This window comes from Mytilus trossulus, chromosome 10, assembly GCF_036588685.1.
Source record: "Mytilus trossulus isolate FHL-02 chromosome 10, PNRI_Mtr1.1.1.hap1, whole genome shotgun sequence".
Lineage (NCBI taxonomy): Eukaryota > Metazoa > Mollusca > Bivalvia > Mytilida > Mytilidae > Mytilus > Mytilus trossulus.
Genome location: NC_086382.1, coordinates 3,047,335 through 3,069,193, shown reverse-complemented (window position 1 = coordinate 3,069,193; position 21,859 = coordinate 3,047,335). Strand labels below are relative to the sequence as shown.

At 30.2% G+C, this 21,859-nt stretch overlaps 1 protein-coding gene across 1 annotated transcript in view; it reads left to right on the top strand.

Annotated features, from left to right (window-relative positions):
* The window catches only part of LOC134686565 (proto-oncogene tyrosine-protein kinase ROS-like), a 106,257-nt gene that overhangs the window by 61,490 nt on the left and 22,908 nt on the right, over nt 1-21,859 (top strand). The window contains exons 9-16 of the mRNA XM_063546237.1: nt 5,212-5,337; nt 17,178-17,356; nt 17,716-17,810; nt 18,412-18,830; nt 19,224-19,316; nt 19,685-19,894; nt 20,604-20,738; nt 21,266-21,438. Coding sequence (XP_063402307.1) covers nt 5,212-5,337; nt 17,178-17,356; nt 17,716-17,810; nt 18,412-18,830; nt 19,224-19,316; nt 19,685-19,894; nt 20,604-20,738; nt 21,266-21,438 — 1,430 coding nt within the window. The remainder of the gene's footprint in view (nt 1-5,211; nt 5,338-17,177; nt 17,357-17,715; nt 17,811-18,411; nt 18,831-19,223; nt 19,317-19,684; nt 19,895-20,603; nt 20,739-21,265; nt 21,439-21,859) is intronic.

Below are 21,859 nucleotides of genomic sequence, written 5' to 3'. Positions count from 1 at the left end.
GCTCTATCAGACCAAGAGGAAAAACATGTGTCACTGGGAAGAGAGGTAAACAAACTTCAAACACGCCTCTCCTGCTAGCAGTCTTAAGTATTATATAATTATTCTCCTCATATATTGTCAACATTTAGGTAACTAAGTTCAATGGAGTATATTTTTTATTGGTTATTACTGTGGTTTAATTTAAAAGTGTGCCTGCTGGTAGTTGTAAATGTTGTTCCTATCTTTTGTTTTTGATAAAAGTTCATCTGTTTAATAGGCAGATTTTGATTAAATTTTAGGGTCACACCAAATTTCTTAATTACCAATAAGAGTGTTTAAGATTTAATAATACATGTAAAGAAATGCTTTATTCATGAAAAACAGATTTATATTTTTTAGAGGAAAACAAGTTCAAGTTCTTGTTTTCTTTTCATAGTAAGCTAATTTCTAAAGAATAAGGCATTTATTTAATAAATGGGGTGAAATAAAGCTGATTATGGCAAATGTATGTTTTTAAAGTTTGCTAATTGTATACTAAATGAATAAATATTTTCATCAAAAATTTCTTATTTCATAAAAAGTTCATTTACACTAAAACTTCAAGGAGCAAAAACTGTAGAATAAATACTTTCAGGTTGCATGTTTCAAAGAAGTTGTCTCCCTTTCAGGTAGTGTTTCAAAGAAGTTGTCTCCCTTTGAAATATCTTTGATAAAATTTTATCTTTTGTAGGTGGATTTACAGTTCAAAAAGTGTTTGTATTTTTTACTGAGTTCAGACTAAAAATGAGCAGATATAAATGCATTAAAAAACCCAGTTTCTTTGAATTGGCGATGGTTTAAAGCAAATGAATAATTATTCTGTTTTATTTTGTTTTATAATTTAAAAAAAAAGAAACTATAAGGGTGTGGATTTAAGTTTTTGTTATAGACGACCATTTTTTCTTTTTTCTCTCACTGTAACCACCAGAGGATTTTCCATGGCTATAAATTATTTGATATCAAAACCTGCCATATGTCTCAAATGTAATGGTTTATTTAATGGAATGTCAGAATAGGAAATTAGTTATCAGATAAAAATCAAGAAGCGAAAAGAAAACTTCAAATCATATTGACAATTTTTTGTGTGGAATTTGTTAAAGTTGCTTACATCCTCCCCCTGTTTGGAGTTAAATAAAATATATAGCTAGTAATGTGGATTAATAGCTCGACTGGACTGGACTCAGGGCAATAAACTTGACCCATGGACTAAACTCTTTCATTGACTTGGCTGGAAAGCATTTGATTTTGATTATGTTTTTATTTCAAATTTATAATCTTTATTCTTTAAAATGTGGAAATTTTATATCTTCTCTCAATTATGAAGTGATAAAGTAGAGCTATAAATCTGTCAGTGCAGGCTGATTAAAAGACTGATAATATTAGTTAACAAACAGATGTTTTAAAACAATTGAGTGTGTAGTACAACACGAGGTTATGTTATGTATTAGATACACCTTTGAGTGTGTTTGTCTGAATGGTTGTATCTTATCATTGTCAATGCATAATGATAGTTTTCAATAGTTTAGGAGAGGGGGAGGGGGATTTCAGTAATTTTACCATGATATTGAAAAGCATGACAATTGCAGTGTCAGATCTAGTAATTTTCATAATTGGGTACTCACTGCTTGCCTATAAGGGGCCCTGCTCCAGTAATGCTTCAGTGATTCCCTAAATATCCAACCCAATTTTTCCCCAAAAAAGGAGGAGGGAGTACCTCTTTAATATGATTGAATTTATATAGATATTAAGTTAATTCATAGTTATTGTAATTTTGTAAAGAATGTTAAAGTACACACTTTGTGAAGATTTATAAAAAGTGAATAGAATATTTATTTTTACCGAAATGAAACAACATTGAAAATATTTTACACAGATTTCAAACAAATTATTGAGTTGTCTCCCATGTTTATAGTGCTTGCATACAAAAATGCTTGAAAAATAATTGATGAAAAGAAATCCAAGAAAGATAATATAATATAGATTGAGGAATTAAAAAACTAATAAATAAGCAAATAGATAAGTTCAAAGTATATATAATCACATTATTTTAATAAGATTAAGCAATTTCTTTAACAATATTATACAAACAGATTTTTGTTTTATTAGAAGTGTCATGTATGAAATAGATGATTTTTATACGACCGCAAATTTTGAAAAAAATTTCGTCGTATATTGCTATCACGTTGGCGTCGTCGTCGTTGTCGTCGTCGTCGTCGTCCGAATACTTTTAGTTTTCGCACTCTAACTTTAGTAAAAGTGAATAGAAATCTATGAAATTTTAACACAAGGTTTATGACCACAAAAGGAAGGTTGGTATTGATTTTGGGAGTTTTGGTCCCAACATTTTAGGAATTAGGGGCCAGAAAGGGCCCAAATAAGCATTTTCTTGGTTTTCGCGCTATAATTTTAGTTTAAGTTAATAGAAATCTATGAAATTTTGACACAAGGTTTATGACCACAAAATAAAGGTTGGTATTGATTTTGGGAGTTTTGGTTTCAACAGTTTAGGAATTAGGGGCCAAAAAAAGGGCCCAAATAAGCATTATTCTTGGTTTTCACACAATAACTTTAGTTTAAGTTAATAGAAATCAATGAAATTTAAACACAATGTTTATGACCATAAAAGGAAGGTTGGTAATGATTTTGGGAGTTTTGGTCCTAACATTTTAGGAAAAAGGGGCCCAAAGGGTCCAAAATTAAACTTTGTTTGATTTCATCAAGAATTGAATAATTGGGGTTCTTTGATATGCGGAATCTAACTGTGTATGTAGATTCTTAATTTTTGGTCCCATTTTTAAATTGGTCTACATTAAGGTCCAAAGGGTCCAAAATTAAACTTAGATTGATTTTGATAAAAAATTAATCGGTTGGGTTCTTTGATATGCTGAATCTAAAAATGTATTTAGATTCTTGATTATTGGCCCAGTTTTCAAGTTGGTCCAAATCGGGGTCCAAAATTAAACATTGTTTGATTTCATTAAAAATTGAATAAATGGGGTTCTTTGATATGCCAAATCTAACTGTGTATGTAGATTCTTCATTTTTGGTCCTGTTTTCAAATTGGTCTACATTAAAGTCCAAAGGGTCCAAAATTAAACTTAGTTTGATTTTAACAAAAATTGAAATCTTGGGGTTCTTTGATATGCTGAATCCAAACATGTACTTAGATTTTTGATTATGGGCCCAGTTTTCAAGTTGTCCAAATCAGGATCTAAAATATTATATTAAGTATTGTGCAATAGCAAGTCTTTTCAATTGCACAGTATTGTACAATGGCAAGAAATATCTAATTGCACAATATTGTGAAATAGCAATATTTTTTTTTAATTAGAGTTATCTTTCTTTGTCCAGAATAGTAAGCAAGAAATATCTAATTGCACAATATTGTGAAATAGCAATTTTTTTTTTAATTGGAGTTATCTTTCTTTGTCCAGAATCAACTCAAATCTTTGTTATGTACAATGTATATTCACTTTTTACTACCAACTGATAAATTAAAATAATCTTTACCATTCAGTGATAACAAGCAGTTTTTTTACATCTTAATATTTTATGATGTATTTAAATGAGTAGTTATTGTTGCAAACTCCATTAGAAATTTAATTGAGATTAATTTGGAATAAGGGAAAGGGGGATGTGATTAAAAAAATTGGGTTCAATTTTCTCATTTGAAATGAAATTTCATAAATAAAATGAAAAAATATTCAACAGCATAGTGAATTGCTCAAAGAGAAAACAAAAATTTTAAGTTCATTAGAACACATTCATTCTGTGTCAGAAACCTATGCTGTGTCAACTTTTTAATCACAATCCAAATTTAGAGCTGAATCCAGCTTGAATGTTGTGTCCATACTTGCCCCAACCTTTCAGGGTTCACCATCTGCGGTCGTATAAAGCTACGCCCTGCGGAGCATCTGGTTAGTTATTGTTTTGTATTCATCCGAAAACACTTTTTTAGGATTGCATCTGGGCCTGACCGAGTATGGTCATTTTTTTGCAAAACAGACAAAATATGAAAAAGATATGGTATAATTTCCAATTATAGGTCACTGTACGGCCTTCAACAATGAGAAAAGCCCATATACCGCACAGTCAGCTATAAAAGGCCCTGATAAGACAATGTAAAACAATTCAAATGAGAAAACTAACGGCCTTATTTATGGAAAAAAATGAACGAAAAACAAATTTGTAACAAATATGTAAAAACGAATTTTGGTATAAATGGCAAATACATTGACAAAACAAACATGATCAAACATAGTGAAAACTCAACAATATTATAGGAACTTTGATTTAACATAGATGGATTGATTGTTGGTGTTGGTGTTAAACACCACTTTCAGCACTATTGTCTATACCCTGGCTGTCAGGCTTTATAATAGTGAAGCTAGCCTGATTACCCGAAGAGAACCACCAACCTTGGGCAGGAAAAGTCCTTGTCAATAAAGATTGGATTTAAACCCACCATGCACATGTGGGTTTTGAACTTAAATTCTAATTCGTAAACTCAAACGAACATAAAATATTTATCAAATAACCACAAACTCTTACATGGGAGACGCCACTTGCAGAGACAAGCGCACATTTTATTATAAATATAATATGAGTATAATATTGTTGAAAGTTCATATAAATATATAGCTATTAAGCAGCTGGTACTGGTTTCCCCATACTTGTGGTCCACAAATCTGAAAATAAATAATATGATTAATAATATTATTTATTTTGCAAAATGCTACTGTACACTTTGACTGCAATGGCTCGAATGACTTTAAACCACCTGAGTTCACTCGTGCATGAACTCAATATCCCAATCGAACCGACCTTACTATAATTAACCAAACACGTGTTAACTATAAACAACAACTTTACATATTCGATTTTGTACAACTTTGATAAATACATCTAACCTCAATGTTGACAGGCTAATGAAACAGAAGATGAACTTAACTTAGACAACTGTGGATGCATTATTACTCGTTGGATACCAATTTTTCGTGGATTTCGTTGGTTCAGACTTTTGGAAAACAATGAAATCAAATAGCCACGAAAATATAACTTTTCTTCAATCACGAAAATTGGTAACCAAGAAAATAAATGAAACTATAGTAATATCTCAGTCACAGAGTCTTCACATTCATTTAACTTACGGTAATTATTTGAATTTAAATTCTATTTAATTTCTACTTTTAGTGTTGAAAAATGATGTGTACTTAGTTATTGCTGAAGACAACAAAGTTATTAAACAGGACATGACTGAGTTTTTCTCCAGTCCTCAGACCATACATAAAAGACTTAACGCCTCTGATCTTATAAAAGGTATGTATAGTAAAACCTCATTTAACAAAACTAAAGTAAATCTTCTCATTATATTAAGTATGAACTAAGAATTAATTCCTGGAACAAATACAACACTTTCTTAAACTTGTGATTTGAGCACACAATCTAGGATATTCTACCTGCAACAGGTATCACATCATCATTACTTAGAGGCATGTACTAAAACATTGAGTGGAGTTGAGTTACGGAGTGTTGGAATGTTGGAATGGAGTCATGGAGTGAAAATATGGTGTTAGGAAATGCACTCCACTACCGGTACTCAAATTGCTCCAGCACTCCATTAAAACCACACAACTCCACCACTCTACTCCATTCAACCTTTTAGAACATGCCCATCCTAGAATCAGCTCTCCGTACTAAAGGTTCAGCACAGATCAAAATATGAAGTACGCAATTGCAAATACATTGAATTGCAATGGCAGTTGGAACAGCTGACAAAAATCTGCTGTACTGGCGTTGAAAACTAATTGTCTTTAAAAGCAATTGTATCTGCAGTGGAAGCTGGTTATAGGGCGTGGTCATTTAAACATAGAGACTGATTTAAAATGGTACTTGTGAACTGATATGTATAGATGTCTTAATAAAGATCTATAAATCTTTATGATTTTCAGGATTTTCTTAAAAATCAAATTAGGATGTTACTGCTTAAACTGTAGATCTACGATAGATGGTAGATTTTACGTACCACGATCATTTTTGGTATGTTGCTGTCTATTCATTCACGCGAATTTTCATGATATCTTTTGCCTAGTTTATAAAAAATCTGTTATTTGACATGAGAAATGAAGAAGTAGATTTTGTTTTTGTGTCCAAACTAGAACAAGCAAAAACAAGGATTGATGGGGTTTAAATTTGTGGGAATTTAAATTTATTTGAACAATGTCAACATTTGGAGAAAAAGCAATGGTTCCCAATGGATTAAATGACAACACACAATCTTCAATATTTACATCATTTGAAATAGAAACAAAGAGAACCATCTAAATTTTGTTCATCTTTTAAGAAGATAATCAATTTTCAAAGGATATTTTGTAATTGAATGAACATGCCAGACTATTTATAAGCTTTAAGGGTACCCAAATGGATTGCCATTTTATATTTTTGCTTTCTAATTAAAAGGATTTTTTCTGTCAAACTATTTTCAGTGTATGGCATGGGATTTCAATTTATTCTAACAAATAAACAGTCTTGAAAGAAAGGCTTAGTTAATCTCATGTTATGTTGATATTGTCATCTGATTATTTAAGTGTTTTGAACATTTTTCTATTTTTATAAAAAGAGCTTTATTAGGGTATTAGGCGGGTAAAAATTATGGTAATAAAAGGAAATAAACTTAAGGTATTAATTGGACGGGGCAAATACTGATATAATAAACAGAACACTTTGAGAAAGCATTTGCTTACTGTTCACCTCATACTTTTTACTACCACACCACCTAGCAGAGTGGAGACGCCTTAGTAAAAAAAAGAGATTGGAAAGATAAAAGAAAAGAAAACAGAGAGTTAAAGAAAGGAGAAAACTATTAAAGTATAATGCAGATAAAAAACTTAAAAATTTAGGATTCTTTCAATAGATAGCATTTTCAGTTTTTTGTTAGTCCTTTGCAATCTGAAAAGATTTATATTGTTTATTTGAAAAAAATAATATTTTAGCATACTGTTTTTTTTTTAAATAAAATTTTGTTTTCTCTTTTTCATGAATTCTTAATCTAATTGCCTTAAAAAATAAAAACAGAAAACTAGCAAAAAAATAAAATTGAGTACTGCTTAGAGTAGCTACCACTTACAATAAAAAAACAAGCAATAGTAAGCCAGGTAGGGAAGCATATAAACTTTGATTATTTTCTCATAAGTCTTGCTGAAATATAGGTCATGGACCAGTAAGCTAGGCAATAAACCTAATTACTAAAGAAAAAAACAACCAAGCTATGTAATTGTCTTTTTAGTGTGAAACCTCATTATTTTTGAAAGATTCAAACTGGGAAACTTTCAATTATATCATGTTTATATGAGGTGCAAAAAGCTATTTGTTAATATGAAATGGCACTGCAATAAAAGTAAGCATTTACTAACTTTGTGTCACTCTTTAGTGATATTATTGGAAATGTATCAGAATATCAGATATTCCCTAAAGAATTATTGTTCTCTTAAAAGATCTGAGTCAACTGGCTTTATTATAGAGTTTGAACAGATAAATGTGTTATAATGTAGACAAATTACTTCTGGATTTGAACATTTATGGGTGACATAATTTCACTTTAGTTGTATAATATATACATCAAAGGACACTATTTAAAAAGCATATGTTAACTAAAATCAAAACATTAGGATTTTAAAACAAAAAACTATCAAAGATACCTTATATAGAAATAAGAAAAATGGTATGAATGCCAATGAGACGTGACACTTCATCCAAGTCATAATTTGTAAAGGTAAACCATTATAGGTCAAATTAAGGTCTTCAACATGGGTCTTCACACTGAACAACAAGATATAAAGGGCCAACACAAATTACTAACTGTAAAACAATTTAAACAGGAATATGTTTTGGGCAGAATATAAAATACCTTTCGAATAATCTGCAACCTTGACCTATAACTCCAAACCAAATTGATAAATACAATTTTAAAGGCTTTTCTATCTAGAAGTTTTTTTGTACAAGCCAAATTATATTTTGGCTGTTTGTTTGCATTAACTTACATTGGTGTTAGAATTATTTGACCTTCTACTCACCTTGACTGTTGACCTTTAAATTAAATGATTAAATTAAGTTTATTTTGATTTTCAATTTTGATTTGCTATAAAAAAATACTTTTTTTTAATCTAGGACAGGTTTAAAACCAAGGTCACCTTGGTATGGAAACAATGCAACTTTTAAAATAACCAGATAAACAATTCTTTCATAATATTACTTCTAATCTTAGCTGAGGCTAATATATTTTTCTGGAATTTCTGATTTTTTTCGGTCAACATGGCAGAACAGAAGAATAATATCAAGATTGCTTCATAATTACAAACATGTACAATATTTGTACAGAACTGTCTGCAAAACATGTTTCAATAAAGGTCACACGTCCATAATCTAGTTCTTGTTGTTCAATGGAATTATATATCCTTTGCATCATTTCACAAGACAATCTATGAAGCTGACATTAGTAAAATTCTTTGAAAAGAATTCACAGGAAGATGTAATTCTAAGACATTGTTAAAGATAATAATCTGTATGTATGTTTCTTAAGAGGCTGATGCTGTTTTCTCCGTAGGAATAACGGACAGTGATATTCAATATATGATTAGATCGTCACATTGAATTTTCTCACTGTCTAATGTCTCCATTGTTTTGGTTAAGTGTGAAGAAATTTTAAGTTTTGCTTTTATTAAAAAAATTTCCTTTATTCTGATTTCTCGAGACAATTCTTAATTATTGTGGTCATTGTACTTTATGCAAGTCCAGTAACATTGAACTAGGTTGTTAGAAAATAAAGTTTTCTGAGAATGTTGGTTATCTATAAAGATATTGACCATTAATCATACACATAGAGGAATATAGAAAATTTACCATTTTTTTGAAAAATTCTAGTTTCTATAGGTATATAAATTAAAAGGAAGTAAAAATGGATGACTGGCGCCACAAAGTTTTTAGCTTAAAAAATTAGAAATAAACTAATTTTCTGCTTTCGGATGATAAATACATAAGAAATCAAAATATTGGAATCAATTGTCTGAGCCACTTGTAAAATATCTGTGCCTAAAATATTTGATGTTGTGGCACGTCTTCATCCAAATTGTTTTAAAAAAGGTTACTCTTAAATAAATGTCTCTTTCCAATAAAAAAAAAAGCTTCATCACCATGTGTATTTGGGGGGATTTATTTACACTCAAAGGTGTTGAAAATTATTCAGGATTCAGGATTTTTTCAACAGACATTTTATTAAATGCATATTGAATCAAAAAATGGTTCCATATTGTCTCCTATGTACATATTTATCTTAATTTTGAACATGCTTAAGTGTCTAATTATTAAAACACAAATTATTGAAAACATATGGAATATAATGTTTCTGCATTTCTTTTGTTAAATTGAAATGTTATAAAAATAGATTAAATTTTGATGAATTGAAAATATTGACTGATATTTGATGAAAAGTTTGAAAATGAATACACATGTTTATGTGAAAATGACAAAAGGTTTTTGAAAAATTAAATTAAATATTTGATGAAGAGCTGTTTTGTTTTTAGCCACAAGCTATGTAATTGTGTATCATTGACTCCATTAATTAAAAGTTTCTCTTAACAAATATTGTATTTCTTGTGTTTTATGACCAAAGGGAATGAATAATATATTTGAAAATATTGTCAAAAGCAGCAGATTGCAGCTGTTTTGATTTACAATATTTCTGAATAACTCTTTGAAATTTGGCCTTGAAATGTTGCCTCCGTGTAATTAGAAGTTAGTCTTCCCATAAGTCTACTCTTTTAGAAATGTATGTCCAATTTTGGTTTTCCCTTTATAGCAATCAGCTCCATATTCGTATGACTGGTTAATGGCTGATTCAGGGGAGAGGGGACTGGGCTCAGTCCCCCTTTATTTTTGGAAAAAATTGTTTGATTATATATATTATAGGGAATTACTGGAGTGGCCCTCTGCATTTCAAATAAAGTTATTTATTATATTTTAAGTATTTGTATATTATGTTTTATTTACAAGGACAAAAGGTTATTTATGAGATTGCTGAGAGTGTGACAGGTAACTATGGAAACATGACATTTCGTCGTCATCATCTTCATCTTCATCAGTTGTTGTTTGTTGTTGTACCAGAATTTTTGGATTGTGGTGATTTGAGGCTCCATAGGGGGAATCAATAAAAATATGTTGGAAGGTATTTTAAAAGAAAAAATTGTTAAAATATTATTTTTTTTAAAATTTAATAATTTTACAGTATCAAAGCTAGAATAATTATTGGTAAATCAGAATGGGCCTATCAAGAGAATTGAAAAAAACTTATGAAAGAGAAAATTGATACTTAAGCCATAATTATTATTGGTAAATCAGAATGGACACATCATTGATTAATCAAGATATTTATGATTCTTGTAAACCAGTCAAGAATCATTAATGCACATAAACAACAACCTGCCTCCTTCACTTTGATTGACAACTTCTATGGAGTCTCTTACTTTGAGGAAGACCTGTGTCTCCTTGTACTAGAGTGATATTAAAGATTCTGTCAGCTTCAATCCATTTTCAGCACTGAAACCACACAGAACTATGTGTAGAATTAAATAATATAAAATATCTGATTATGTTTTGATTTCAGCTGACAAAGCATCTAATTACATCATTGTAGTACATTTATTCTTGATTTACAGATTTATTAATCTTGTTGTTTTTCCTTTTATCATTATTGACATTTTTAGTTTATGTACAATCATTTATTGTTTTTATTAATTATGTCTCCAGAAATTGTCAACACATATAGTATATGGTATGATATTTAAGCTTTTAAAATCCAATATATGAATGAGCACCAAGATGATACAGTTAAAACAAAAACTTAATTGTTAACAACTGGAAAATATTTAGATAAACAATGGAGAAAAGTCATACTCTTTGCAAATACTTTTGTTTTCAATGCCATTAGGCCCATGTATTTTTGTCTAATTGAACCTACTAAATATATCAAAGTACAGAATTAAGTTATGTTAACAATAATAAATGACATTTACAGCTGATTGCATTGAGTGTGTACGGAAAGGTAGGTTAACTTGCTTGCTAGCTGAACCATGAAGTTATTATTAGGTAAGGTATACTACCCTATTTTGGAAGAAGCCTAGTCCTGCAGACAGACAGATTGGTTATCTGTTGGACTATTCTCCTCTTAACAAAGGTTAACTTACCTTACCTTAAAATGACTTCATGGTTCAGCTAGCAAGCAAGCTAACCAAATGTATTACTTTTATTTACACACTCAATGCAATCAGCTGTAAACCAAAAAAGTTTCTTCAAATTAATGGCTATGTTTTAATATTCACACATTAGGTGATAACTGTTTTATTTTATTATGTTAATTTTCCAAGAGGTAAATCATATCTACTTCCAAAACTTTTGATTAATAATTGTATTGGACTTCAAAATAAAAGCTTATCATAAAGAAAACATAAGATTTTAATTATAAAAGGAAGGAAATTGAAAAGCCCAAAACGTGATCAGACAGTAGAAAATTGATGAATTTGTAGAATTAGTCAGAAAAATAATAATCTTTTAATCATAATTTCATTAACATTTTGTCTTAAAAATTCTGCATCAACATGCAACAATGAGTCAGATAATACCAGGTGTTATTCAAACTGAACAATCCTTGTTTCTCACTCAAGCATGAAATTTCATAATGGTAAAGGTCTTAATTATGCTAACCCGTAATTAAAATGCTGTAAAAATGGAATCTTTAATGAAAAATTCAGTAAAGAGGAACTTAATGCTGTCTTATGAGACCATTAGTATGAGGGCATTATGCAATAATTACATATACTAATGATAATTACTTTAATTACCGTTAAACCTTTGATGTCCGCTCTCATGAGAAATACAGCATTCTTTAAAGCATGTAGGTTTATGGGGGAAAATGTACTTTTTTATGACTGAATTATAATAGGTTGATCTTTTTTGAAAAGGATAAAACCTGAATGAACTCTTAAAGACGGTCATTAAGAAAAGGACTATTGCTGTCTTCGATATGGTGTTATGTTGTATAATTGTTCAGTAAAAGGTCATGATTGCTTCCGTCTTTAGTTTTTTTTGTCCAAGCAAAAATGTACAATTTATATTTTTAAGATGAATACATGTAGCAAAAATTTTGTCTTTTGCTGCGTCGAGGATAAAAAATTATTTCAATAAACTTGCTTATTCAACTAATCAAGTTTTTCAATTACAATCTTCTATGTGGTATGGGCTTTGCTAATTGTTGAAGGCCGTACGGTGACCTATAGTTGTTAATGTTTGTGTCATTTTGGTCTTTTGTGGAAAGTTGTCTCATTGGCAATCATACCACATCTTCTTTTTTATACTATAATCAAATTATTAAAAAAAAAAATATTATAAATACATGTGTGTTGACAATTTCTGATATTTTTTTAATTATTATTCACTGTTCATTATTTTTAATAGTCATTGTCATATCTTAATACATTTCTTATTACACAGTCTTGGATATATTCCTTCCTAATATTTTTAGGATGTACTTTTACAGGACAGTAATATTATTTTTTAAAGTCATTGGTTCAATTTGGTTAGCTTTTTCTATAAAAATATTCTTATGCATTTAAAAAAACACATTGACAAATTGTTTCTGATCTGTATCACATGACTGCAATAAAAGCATTGATGAAAAAGTCAATATTACAAACACACTGCTGATTTTAAAGAGTAATCTCCCTTAAGGAGGTAGACCTAGATTAAGGGAAATAACTCTAACAAATCATCAGTACGTTTGTGTCAACCATTTTCATAAATATATTCTAAGCTTCTAGGTTACATAGATTATTTCCAATCTGGTTCAGGTAAATGCTATAAAATACATTGATGATACTTGACTTTTACAAACGCATAACTGATTTAAAGAGATATGTCCCTGAACCAAGGTCTACCCCCTTAAATTGGGTCAAAGACTTTATCATTCATTATGAATGTTGCCAACCAATAATAGGTCTAAAACCCTTGAGTTCCTTTAGTATTGATATAACCATGGTAGATTAAGCAGACAGATACTCCAGTTTGTCAGTAATATTGTTTGGAAGACATTAATTTTCTAGTTTAATTTTATGGTTTGTTGTTTTATATACTAATAAATAGTTTGGATTAAACTCCACATGATCCCATATTTTATTGTGAGAAACAATTAATAAAACACTTCTGGGTTAACTGTTCCAGATTTTTAGTCTCTGCATTTGATTTTGGGAGTATCTGCAGTCTGAGTTGAACAAATTATTTAAATGCTGTGAGACTTGGGGAAACAATTTGAATCTTGTCATATTATTTCCATTTATTATAATCAAAATCATAATTAGAAGAACCACAAAAGACACCATGGAAAAATAAAAAAAATTTGATTTAGACAAGCAACTCTAACTCAGGGGATCAGATAACCCAATGCCCAGGACTTGTCTTTTCTAGGGGGGATCTATGAGTTGTTAATTACAAAAGTTTAGGACCTTGACTGTCCAAACAATTCTGAAATCCAACAATTGAGTAAAATAATCCCCACCACAAACAAGGATGAATTTCTACATTTTTCTTGTCTTTTCAGTTTTATTTAAACTATACAAACTTTCTTAGGTATTTGTTTCGTAAACTTGGCAGAAAGAAGAATTCTTAACATTATAAGTCAGAACTCGTTAGAAGGGCAAATCCATAAAGATCAAGAAAACCACAAATCTTCATATAATTGATGCAATATATACAACACTCTGGCTTTAATTAATCCTGTTATAAAGATGGTTCTTTTTTCTTCTAATTTATTGTTTACACAAAAGAAATCGTGTTATGATAATATGTTCATATCTGATAAAAAAATGTTGGATAGTTTTACTGATGTTTCTAAATTGGTAAATTATTGTCCAAAATAATTGAATTGATAGGACCCTTGAGGACAGAGGGGTGCTAATAAAAAGGATAGATGCAGCTAGAGCCCCATTCCTTTTGACAAGCAATATTGTAAAGATTTTTGTGATTTGAGAATTGACAAAGCTTAAATGAGCCAAATGTCATAATTTTCTTTCTCTTTGATGGTCTCTTTAAAACTGTCTGTTCTTACAAATTTCTGCCTCAATTTAACATTATCCTAATTTGCTGAAAAACACATTGACTGTCAAATAATATCCTGTGTGACCATTATTCAGAAGCTATCTATTGGCTAAACAGTTTTTTTGTTCTCTCCTAACAATACTTCAAATATTTGCCACTGGAAGCTTTAAGCAAGCAACACCAGTTACAATCAAAACTTTCTTTGTACACCTTATTGCAAAACAAAATTCCTGTCCCTATCTATTATGATCCTCTCTCCCCCCCCCCCCAAAAAAAAACCCATCAAAAAACCCCGGTTAAAATGGACTTTTCTTGTATACCTGTTTTAATAAGCTTCCTGGCAATACAACACAGAACTGTAACAGTTTTATTATACTTGATAAGTCACCATCCTCTTTAGACTTTGTAGTCTTACTATATTCATCTGTTACTTTGTTTACAAACAGTCATTTAAAATTTTGACTAATTAGTCACCCTTTCTAGCAATATTCTCTGTAAAAAAAATCTGTAAATTTGGACAATCAGATATTGAAGTGTTGAAAGATGTGATTATAATTATTGCAGTGCAGGAGTTGTCAAAAATATGAAATTAACTTACAGTTTTTTTGGGTAAAATAATATAAACAACAAATTTTTTAAACTAATAATATCATCTGTCAATGCTTCATACTGTTTTTTTCTCATTTTGTTTTCTTCCAGTTGTGAATGATAATTATGGAAAAATTGAAAAATTAGCTCTCATTTGTGCTTTCCTTTGATTCATTTTATTCCGCCTTATATACTGGTGATTCCTTATCATTAAACAATATACAATAGAGTTTGATAACAACACTTACCCTCCTATAAAAAAACAATTGTCCTTGTTTTTAATCATTCCTTGGACACAACTTTTTTTATTGATTTCATTTGTAAAGGTGTCAGGCACTAGTTAAATGTGCAATGAAGTAAAAAATTTATCTAGGCTTGTGTGCAGACTTTTAAATCATACATCCTCAAAAAAAAACTTTTTGTCAATGCATGAAATTTGGTTACAGCACAAAAAGTTAATGAGTCCACAACAGTAAAGTGATAAAACTGTATTCTTTTCTGACCAATCGATTAATGTTTATTTCAGTATATTTTATAATCAGTCCATGCTTCATAAAATGGTACTTTATCTGTCTAGGATCAATTTCACCATTAACCTTAAACTTCATGTACATGACATTTGTGGAAACCCATTAATTTATATTTTCTTCACAAACTTAATGATAATTAAAATTTGACAAATGACCGCTTTTAATGTCTACTCCCATTGGGGAATTTACCATTGATTAGGTTTTTTAACACATTTCCTCCAGTGAAAGGTCAACCAGTTCGTCCTTCTTGATACTTATGTGCCTCTAGCTTTCCATTCTTTATACCTTCCTCTCTAAAAGCACACTGTTTTGGCAAAACGTATAAAAAAACCGAATAAGATAGCAGCACAGAATAAGGGTATGAGGAAGTTTTAAACCAAGTTATGAAATTAAGTAAATTCTGTGCAATGTAAATATTAATGACCTGCACCTTTATAATATACAGTTCAAGGTCAAAATAAAATAAATCCAAGATGTAAGAACTGATGGTATCTATTATTTTTCTTGCTTCTTTAATTGCTCTTCCTTAATTACATGGCTGTACAGATTGATAAAAGGGATAATTTCTTTATATATCTATGATTCTATGAACTGATGATATTTGATAAGTTTCGCCTTTATGAAAGATTTATTCTGATAAATTACTTATGAATCATGGTGATAAGGTTAAAGCATCACAATATGATGAGATTGGTCAACGAAATATGATGAGCTGATTATCTACTAATTTTTGGTCTTGTGGAATCATCATTGTTTGCTAATTACAATACAATATATTTTGATAACAACATTAACCCTCCCGTTAAAAAGAGATTTGTCCTCGTTTTTAATCATTCTTGTTATTCCCTATAATTGATTGCAAGATCATTTTTGGTTCATTCATCTTCATCTGAGAATCAGAAGTCATTGTAACTGTCTGTTTTATTTTAAACCTTGTTGCATGTTATTCGATGATTGCATGGCCAGTTACATAGAATTATTTGATGGAACATCCATCCATCACTGACAATTGTGTCAAAATGTTATTTTCAATTAAAGATATTCTGATGTTGCTTTTACTGGGCTAGTTACTTACAGCCATTAAGTCATCTTCAGACTTATCCTATGATAAATTTTATTGGATCAATTTCAAGATTTGATTACAGAAATTATCAATATTACCATGGCTTAAATTATATCTGTACATATGCATTCAAGTTTCCTTGTCAAAACTTCAGACATATTATTTTCGGAATGAAGTATATCAATTTCTGTCAATTTTACTGATATTATCAATTTTTATCATCTCTAAATATACAGCTGTAGTTAGTTTTAATAGAAATATGTTTAAAGAGGGAAATTTATTATTGTCAAGTTTATAAGGCATAGTTCCCAATTTTTTGTTCTTCGAACATACAGTAGTTTTAGTTTCGTTAAAACCTTAAAACAGTAGATTTTTTACTGAATAAAAACTGTATTATTTCTCTCTGTTTCCTATTTAATTTTATTGAGCTGAGATATTTTAGCAACTGTTATTTTTTTTTATTTAACATTTGAATATTTATGAACTTATTTCAATTAAATGATAGCTGAAGTTGATATTATTTTGCTTTTTTGTTTTAATCTATTTATATTTAAAAAATATACAGGTTTTCAGGTCACAGATCTTAAAGATGGAACTATATAACTGTAAACCAACAATTTTTTGTAAAAGATTTATTTTTCAGTACTTTCTAAGAATAAATATATTTACATAATATAAATCAAGTTGAATCTGACTTTCTATGGATATGATTTCAAGTTAGAAAATTGCAAAAAAAATGCAGGGGAAGTTGGCCTAAAGAACAAAATGATTTATACCATTCAGAGTCGAAATTTTTTTTTACTGACTAACGTTGACTAAGTGTGTTTTTCATTGTGAAGGAGTTGCAGTTCATATCCAGAAAGAGATGATTGTCTGCAGCGATTCCTCCGGACAAGTCCATCAAGTTAGCATGGTTGACAGTTCCATAACGGACAACTTCTACCCCAGTCTCTCTCACCCTGGAGCAATAACTATTGACTGGTTACATAATTATACATACATTGTAGATGGTTTAATGGTAAGACTTTTGATAGATATAAGAAGATGTGGTATGAGTGCCAACGACACAACTCTCCATCCAAGTCATAATTTGTAAAAGTAAACCATTATAGGTCCAAGTACTTTGTTTTAGTTTGCAACATCAGAATACAATATTAGTCCTTCTAAGAGGCTATGATAATAAAATTACATTTACATGTACATTTGCACTGGTAAAAATGAAATTAGCACAAATTTTAGACTTACATGTATTTTGATTCTTCTAATATATTTTATTTTGACATGGAATGAGTGATTGAAATTTTTACGTTTTTTTTCGATTCACCATACTTTTCTAAAGCACCTTCTTGACATAAGATGACTCGTGGCTTTTTTTAGATCAAAAGATGTGATTTAGATAGGCCAAGCTGTATCATGGCAACAGAAATGTTACCCTCACAACCAGATGTCATCAAAGTTGATCCTATTAATGGGTGAGTATACAAAGAGAGACAACTCTCATTCAAATTAAATGCATGTGTTGTATGTTTCTCATTTAAATGTAAATGTTTGCCTTTTAGCCGGTCAGCCTTTTACTTTTTGCAATAAAGTTAAAGTTAAGTTAGAATTAACTAACTTTTGCTTGTCAAGTGGAAGAAAATTCACATTTTTACCAATTGTTTCCTGTATTGTTTTATAATTTACCTTTAATTTTCTGAATTTCAAAGAATCTTATACAGTATGATTTCAAAAACCTGAAAGACCTGAAAGATAAGGTCCAAGGCTTCTTTTGTGAAGCACTAGTTATACATATTTTATGATAGTCATACACATGAATATATAAAAGATACAGTGCATATATTTTGATTTTTTTTTCTGTTAGCTATATGGATGGAGAGTTGCATTCAAATCTATGATTTATTAAAAGGTTTTTGAGCATTGTAGCTTTCGCATAAAAAAGGGGCATAATTGTTTTTGTGTAAAAGATGTGAAAATTTTTAAAAGTAGAAAAATTATAGTTTTTCAACTTTGGATAAATTGAACTCTTTATGAATGCAAATTTTATTAATAATATTAACTATATTATTTTTTCAGATTCCTGTTTTTCACACAAGGAAGTATAAACATGGGGCTGTATGCAGTAGACATAGGGGAGATCACTCCATCAAAACCTGCTCGCCATTTCTTGCTGGTTAGCAGCCGATTAAATTCATTTGCTATCGATTTCAACAATATGCAGTTATATTTCCCTAACGAGATTGTGAATACTCTCATGTCAGCGTTTCTAGATGGCACAGGTTTAGCCGATGTCCGGAAAGACAAAGTGATACAACCAAACTATTATAGTATCAGAAGCATGGTATATTATGGAGGAGTTTTCTTCTTAACAAATGGTACCAAACTTTTGATTGAAGAATATGATGAAAAGATAGGGAAATTCTACGTGAATGAAATGTATGTGACGAAATATTCCTCATTCAATATTTATCATCCGACAGCACAGCCACACCCAGGTATGATGATTATTTTATCTGCAGAATGTTTTGTGGGGTAACTTGTTCATACGTTTTTAAAGTTTCATGTGTGAAATGTTGTTGATCTTTTGTTTTTGTTTATTGATCTAAACATTGCACATATGCATATACATTTTAAGAAAATATCATTATAACATGCTTGCTAGTAAATACAAGAACATTTTATATGTAAAGTTACACATGGGAATTCTGTAACCCCAATGGATGACCATATTGGTATCAGTCCCTATGTCTTTGTGAAACTCAAACAAAATAAACATCAATTTAAAGGATATATGTAATAGTCTAATTATACAGTTTCCAAATAATTTATAACCTCAAGCAGGGAAACATGTTTTGATTTGAATTTAATTTTGATTTTTTAAATTTCAGTGCCTCATAGCTCGCCCCAGGATGTTAGAGGATTGTTTACAGACAAACGTGTTATTATACAGTGGAACCGACCAAAACCTCTGTCTTATCAAGGTAAGATTTATCTTTCACTTTGTTATAATTCCCAGAATATTATCCCATACAGGTGCATTACCCTAGATTGATTGACAGTTTTGCCAAAAAAAAAATATACTTTCTGATAACAGAAGATAAAAGTTATCTAAGAAGCACTGACCATCAGTAAGCAAGGGGGATAACTAAAGAAAAATCGGAAATCAGATTACTCCAAGATAAGGGGAATTTCATTAAAAAAATAAGAAGATGTGGCATGATTGTCAATGAGAAGACTCTTTGCCAGAGACCAAGCGTTTGTTTACAGTGTTTAGAAAATATATTAAAATGAAATTTTCTCTTTAAGTGTTAATTTTTTTAAGATTTTTAAAGATTCTTTTTTTTTTCAGGTAAAGGAGCGTATAAGAATTGGTACTATGAAGTTAGTCTGTATGCTGATGATGGAACAGATAATGAAATAGTAGAGAAAGTCACTGGTTCCTTCTTAGAAATAGAAGATTTGGTAGCAGATACTGCCTATCAAGTAAAAGTCAGGGCTTGGTCACAGACTGGATCTGGTCCCTGGTCAGAATTATTTGTTGGTAGAACACTCTCATTAGGTAATTACAGGTTAAATGGTATGGTAGAAGTTTTGAATTTCAAGTCTTATAGTTATTAAAAATTATAATTAAATACCTGTTGTGGCAATGGCTAATAGATATTGACCAAGACGAGATGATTTAGATCCTTTGATGATTTATCTTTAAAATTAGGTTTAAAAAAAAGATCATCATGTCAGAAACTGAGGTCAACATATGCAATTTAGATACTTTCATTTTTATGCATAACAAGGATATTATTCATAAATCATTAGATTTTGCATATTAAATATCAAGAAAAAAAAATGCTATTGATGAACTGATTATCACCTGTTGGATTTAAAAGGGAGATAATTTGACTCAATTTTCTTTATTCTTAACAAAGGCATCAGCTGTTAAAGTTTTAGTTGCAGTAGTATCTTAGTAACATTTATCAACTTATTTGCATGAAATTTACAAAAAGATGACTCACTGATTAACTGGCCTGTTAGTTATGTAGGGGAGATAATTTACTTACCTGCTGATATAAAGGGGAGATAATTTACTCACCTGTTGATATAAAGGGGAGATAATTTTACTCACTTTTCTTTCAACTAAAGTAATAGTTGAAGCAGCATCTCAGTCAGATTTCTCAAGTTTATTAGATGAAATCTCCATGCATGCATGAATTAACTGATCTGTAAAAATAAAAAGGGAGATAATTTGATGGTTTTTTTTCTTTTTTTAACAGAGGCATCAACAGCTAAAGTAATAGTTGCAGCAGCTTCACAGTCAGATTTCACCACTGGTTTATATGAAATGGATATGGAGGGACAACATAGAACACAGCTAACCACTGTACATCTATTTTATGAAGAACTTCTTGGTAAGATTAAGGCTTGGGTGAGCTAAAAAAAAAAAGGGATTGATTGATTTTAATACCACTTTCAGCTCACACATTGCAGCCGGGTTTTGTAGGTGGAGGAAGCCAGGGTACTCATAGATAACCACCACTAAATAAACCTTCAGCTAGAAAACTGTCAATTAGTCAATTAAGATTGGAGTCAAAAGCATTTTGCCACAAGCAGAAGCTCGTTATTATTGTAGATATTCTGTTTTGAAAATCTCAAACACTTTATGACTAGATAAATATCATAATTTACTTGTAAGAAATTCATAATTGGCTGTTTTGGAATCTACCCATTTTGGGTAACATTTTCAAAAGTCTACACACAACATTATGATTGGTTAAAAACAACATAAACAATTAAAAATTCAATCAATGGCCTGGCATTGTCTTTATTTTAGAGGTACAAACAATGAAAAAACCCACAGTTCTGCTGATTATTAAAAACTATGAATTTGTATATAACTATGATACTTCCACATTTATAAAACATCTTTTTATTACAGATTTGACCTGGGTTGAAGATAAGATAATGTGGGCATCTAATGTAAATGGAGTTCAAATATTTGACCGAACTACAGCAGAATCAGAAATCGTCTACCACATCAGATACGCAACAAGTGTCAGCTATGATTGGTTGGGACAGAAGCTGTACTGGTCTAATCCTAAACACAATGTTGTAAGTATGATCAAATGACCTCAAGTGTCAGTTATGATTGGTTGGGACAGAAGCTGTACTGATCAAATCCTAAACACAATGTTGTAAGTATAAATAGAACTGTGACAAAATCTTATCACTTCTATCACATGACCTCAAGTGTCAGTTATGATTGGTTGGGACAGAAGCTCTACTGGTCTAATCCTAAACACAATGTTGTAAGTATAAAAATGACTATGACAAAATCTTATTACTTCTATCACATGACTACAAATGTCAGTTATGATTGGTTGGGACAGAAGCTGTACTGGTCTTATTTTAAACATAATGTGGAATGTACAAACAATACTTTGATTAAATCTCATTACTTAAAGCAGATTTATGAAAATAAGGATATGATTGACAATGAGAATACTATCTATCAGACTTAATGACATGGATG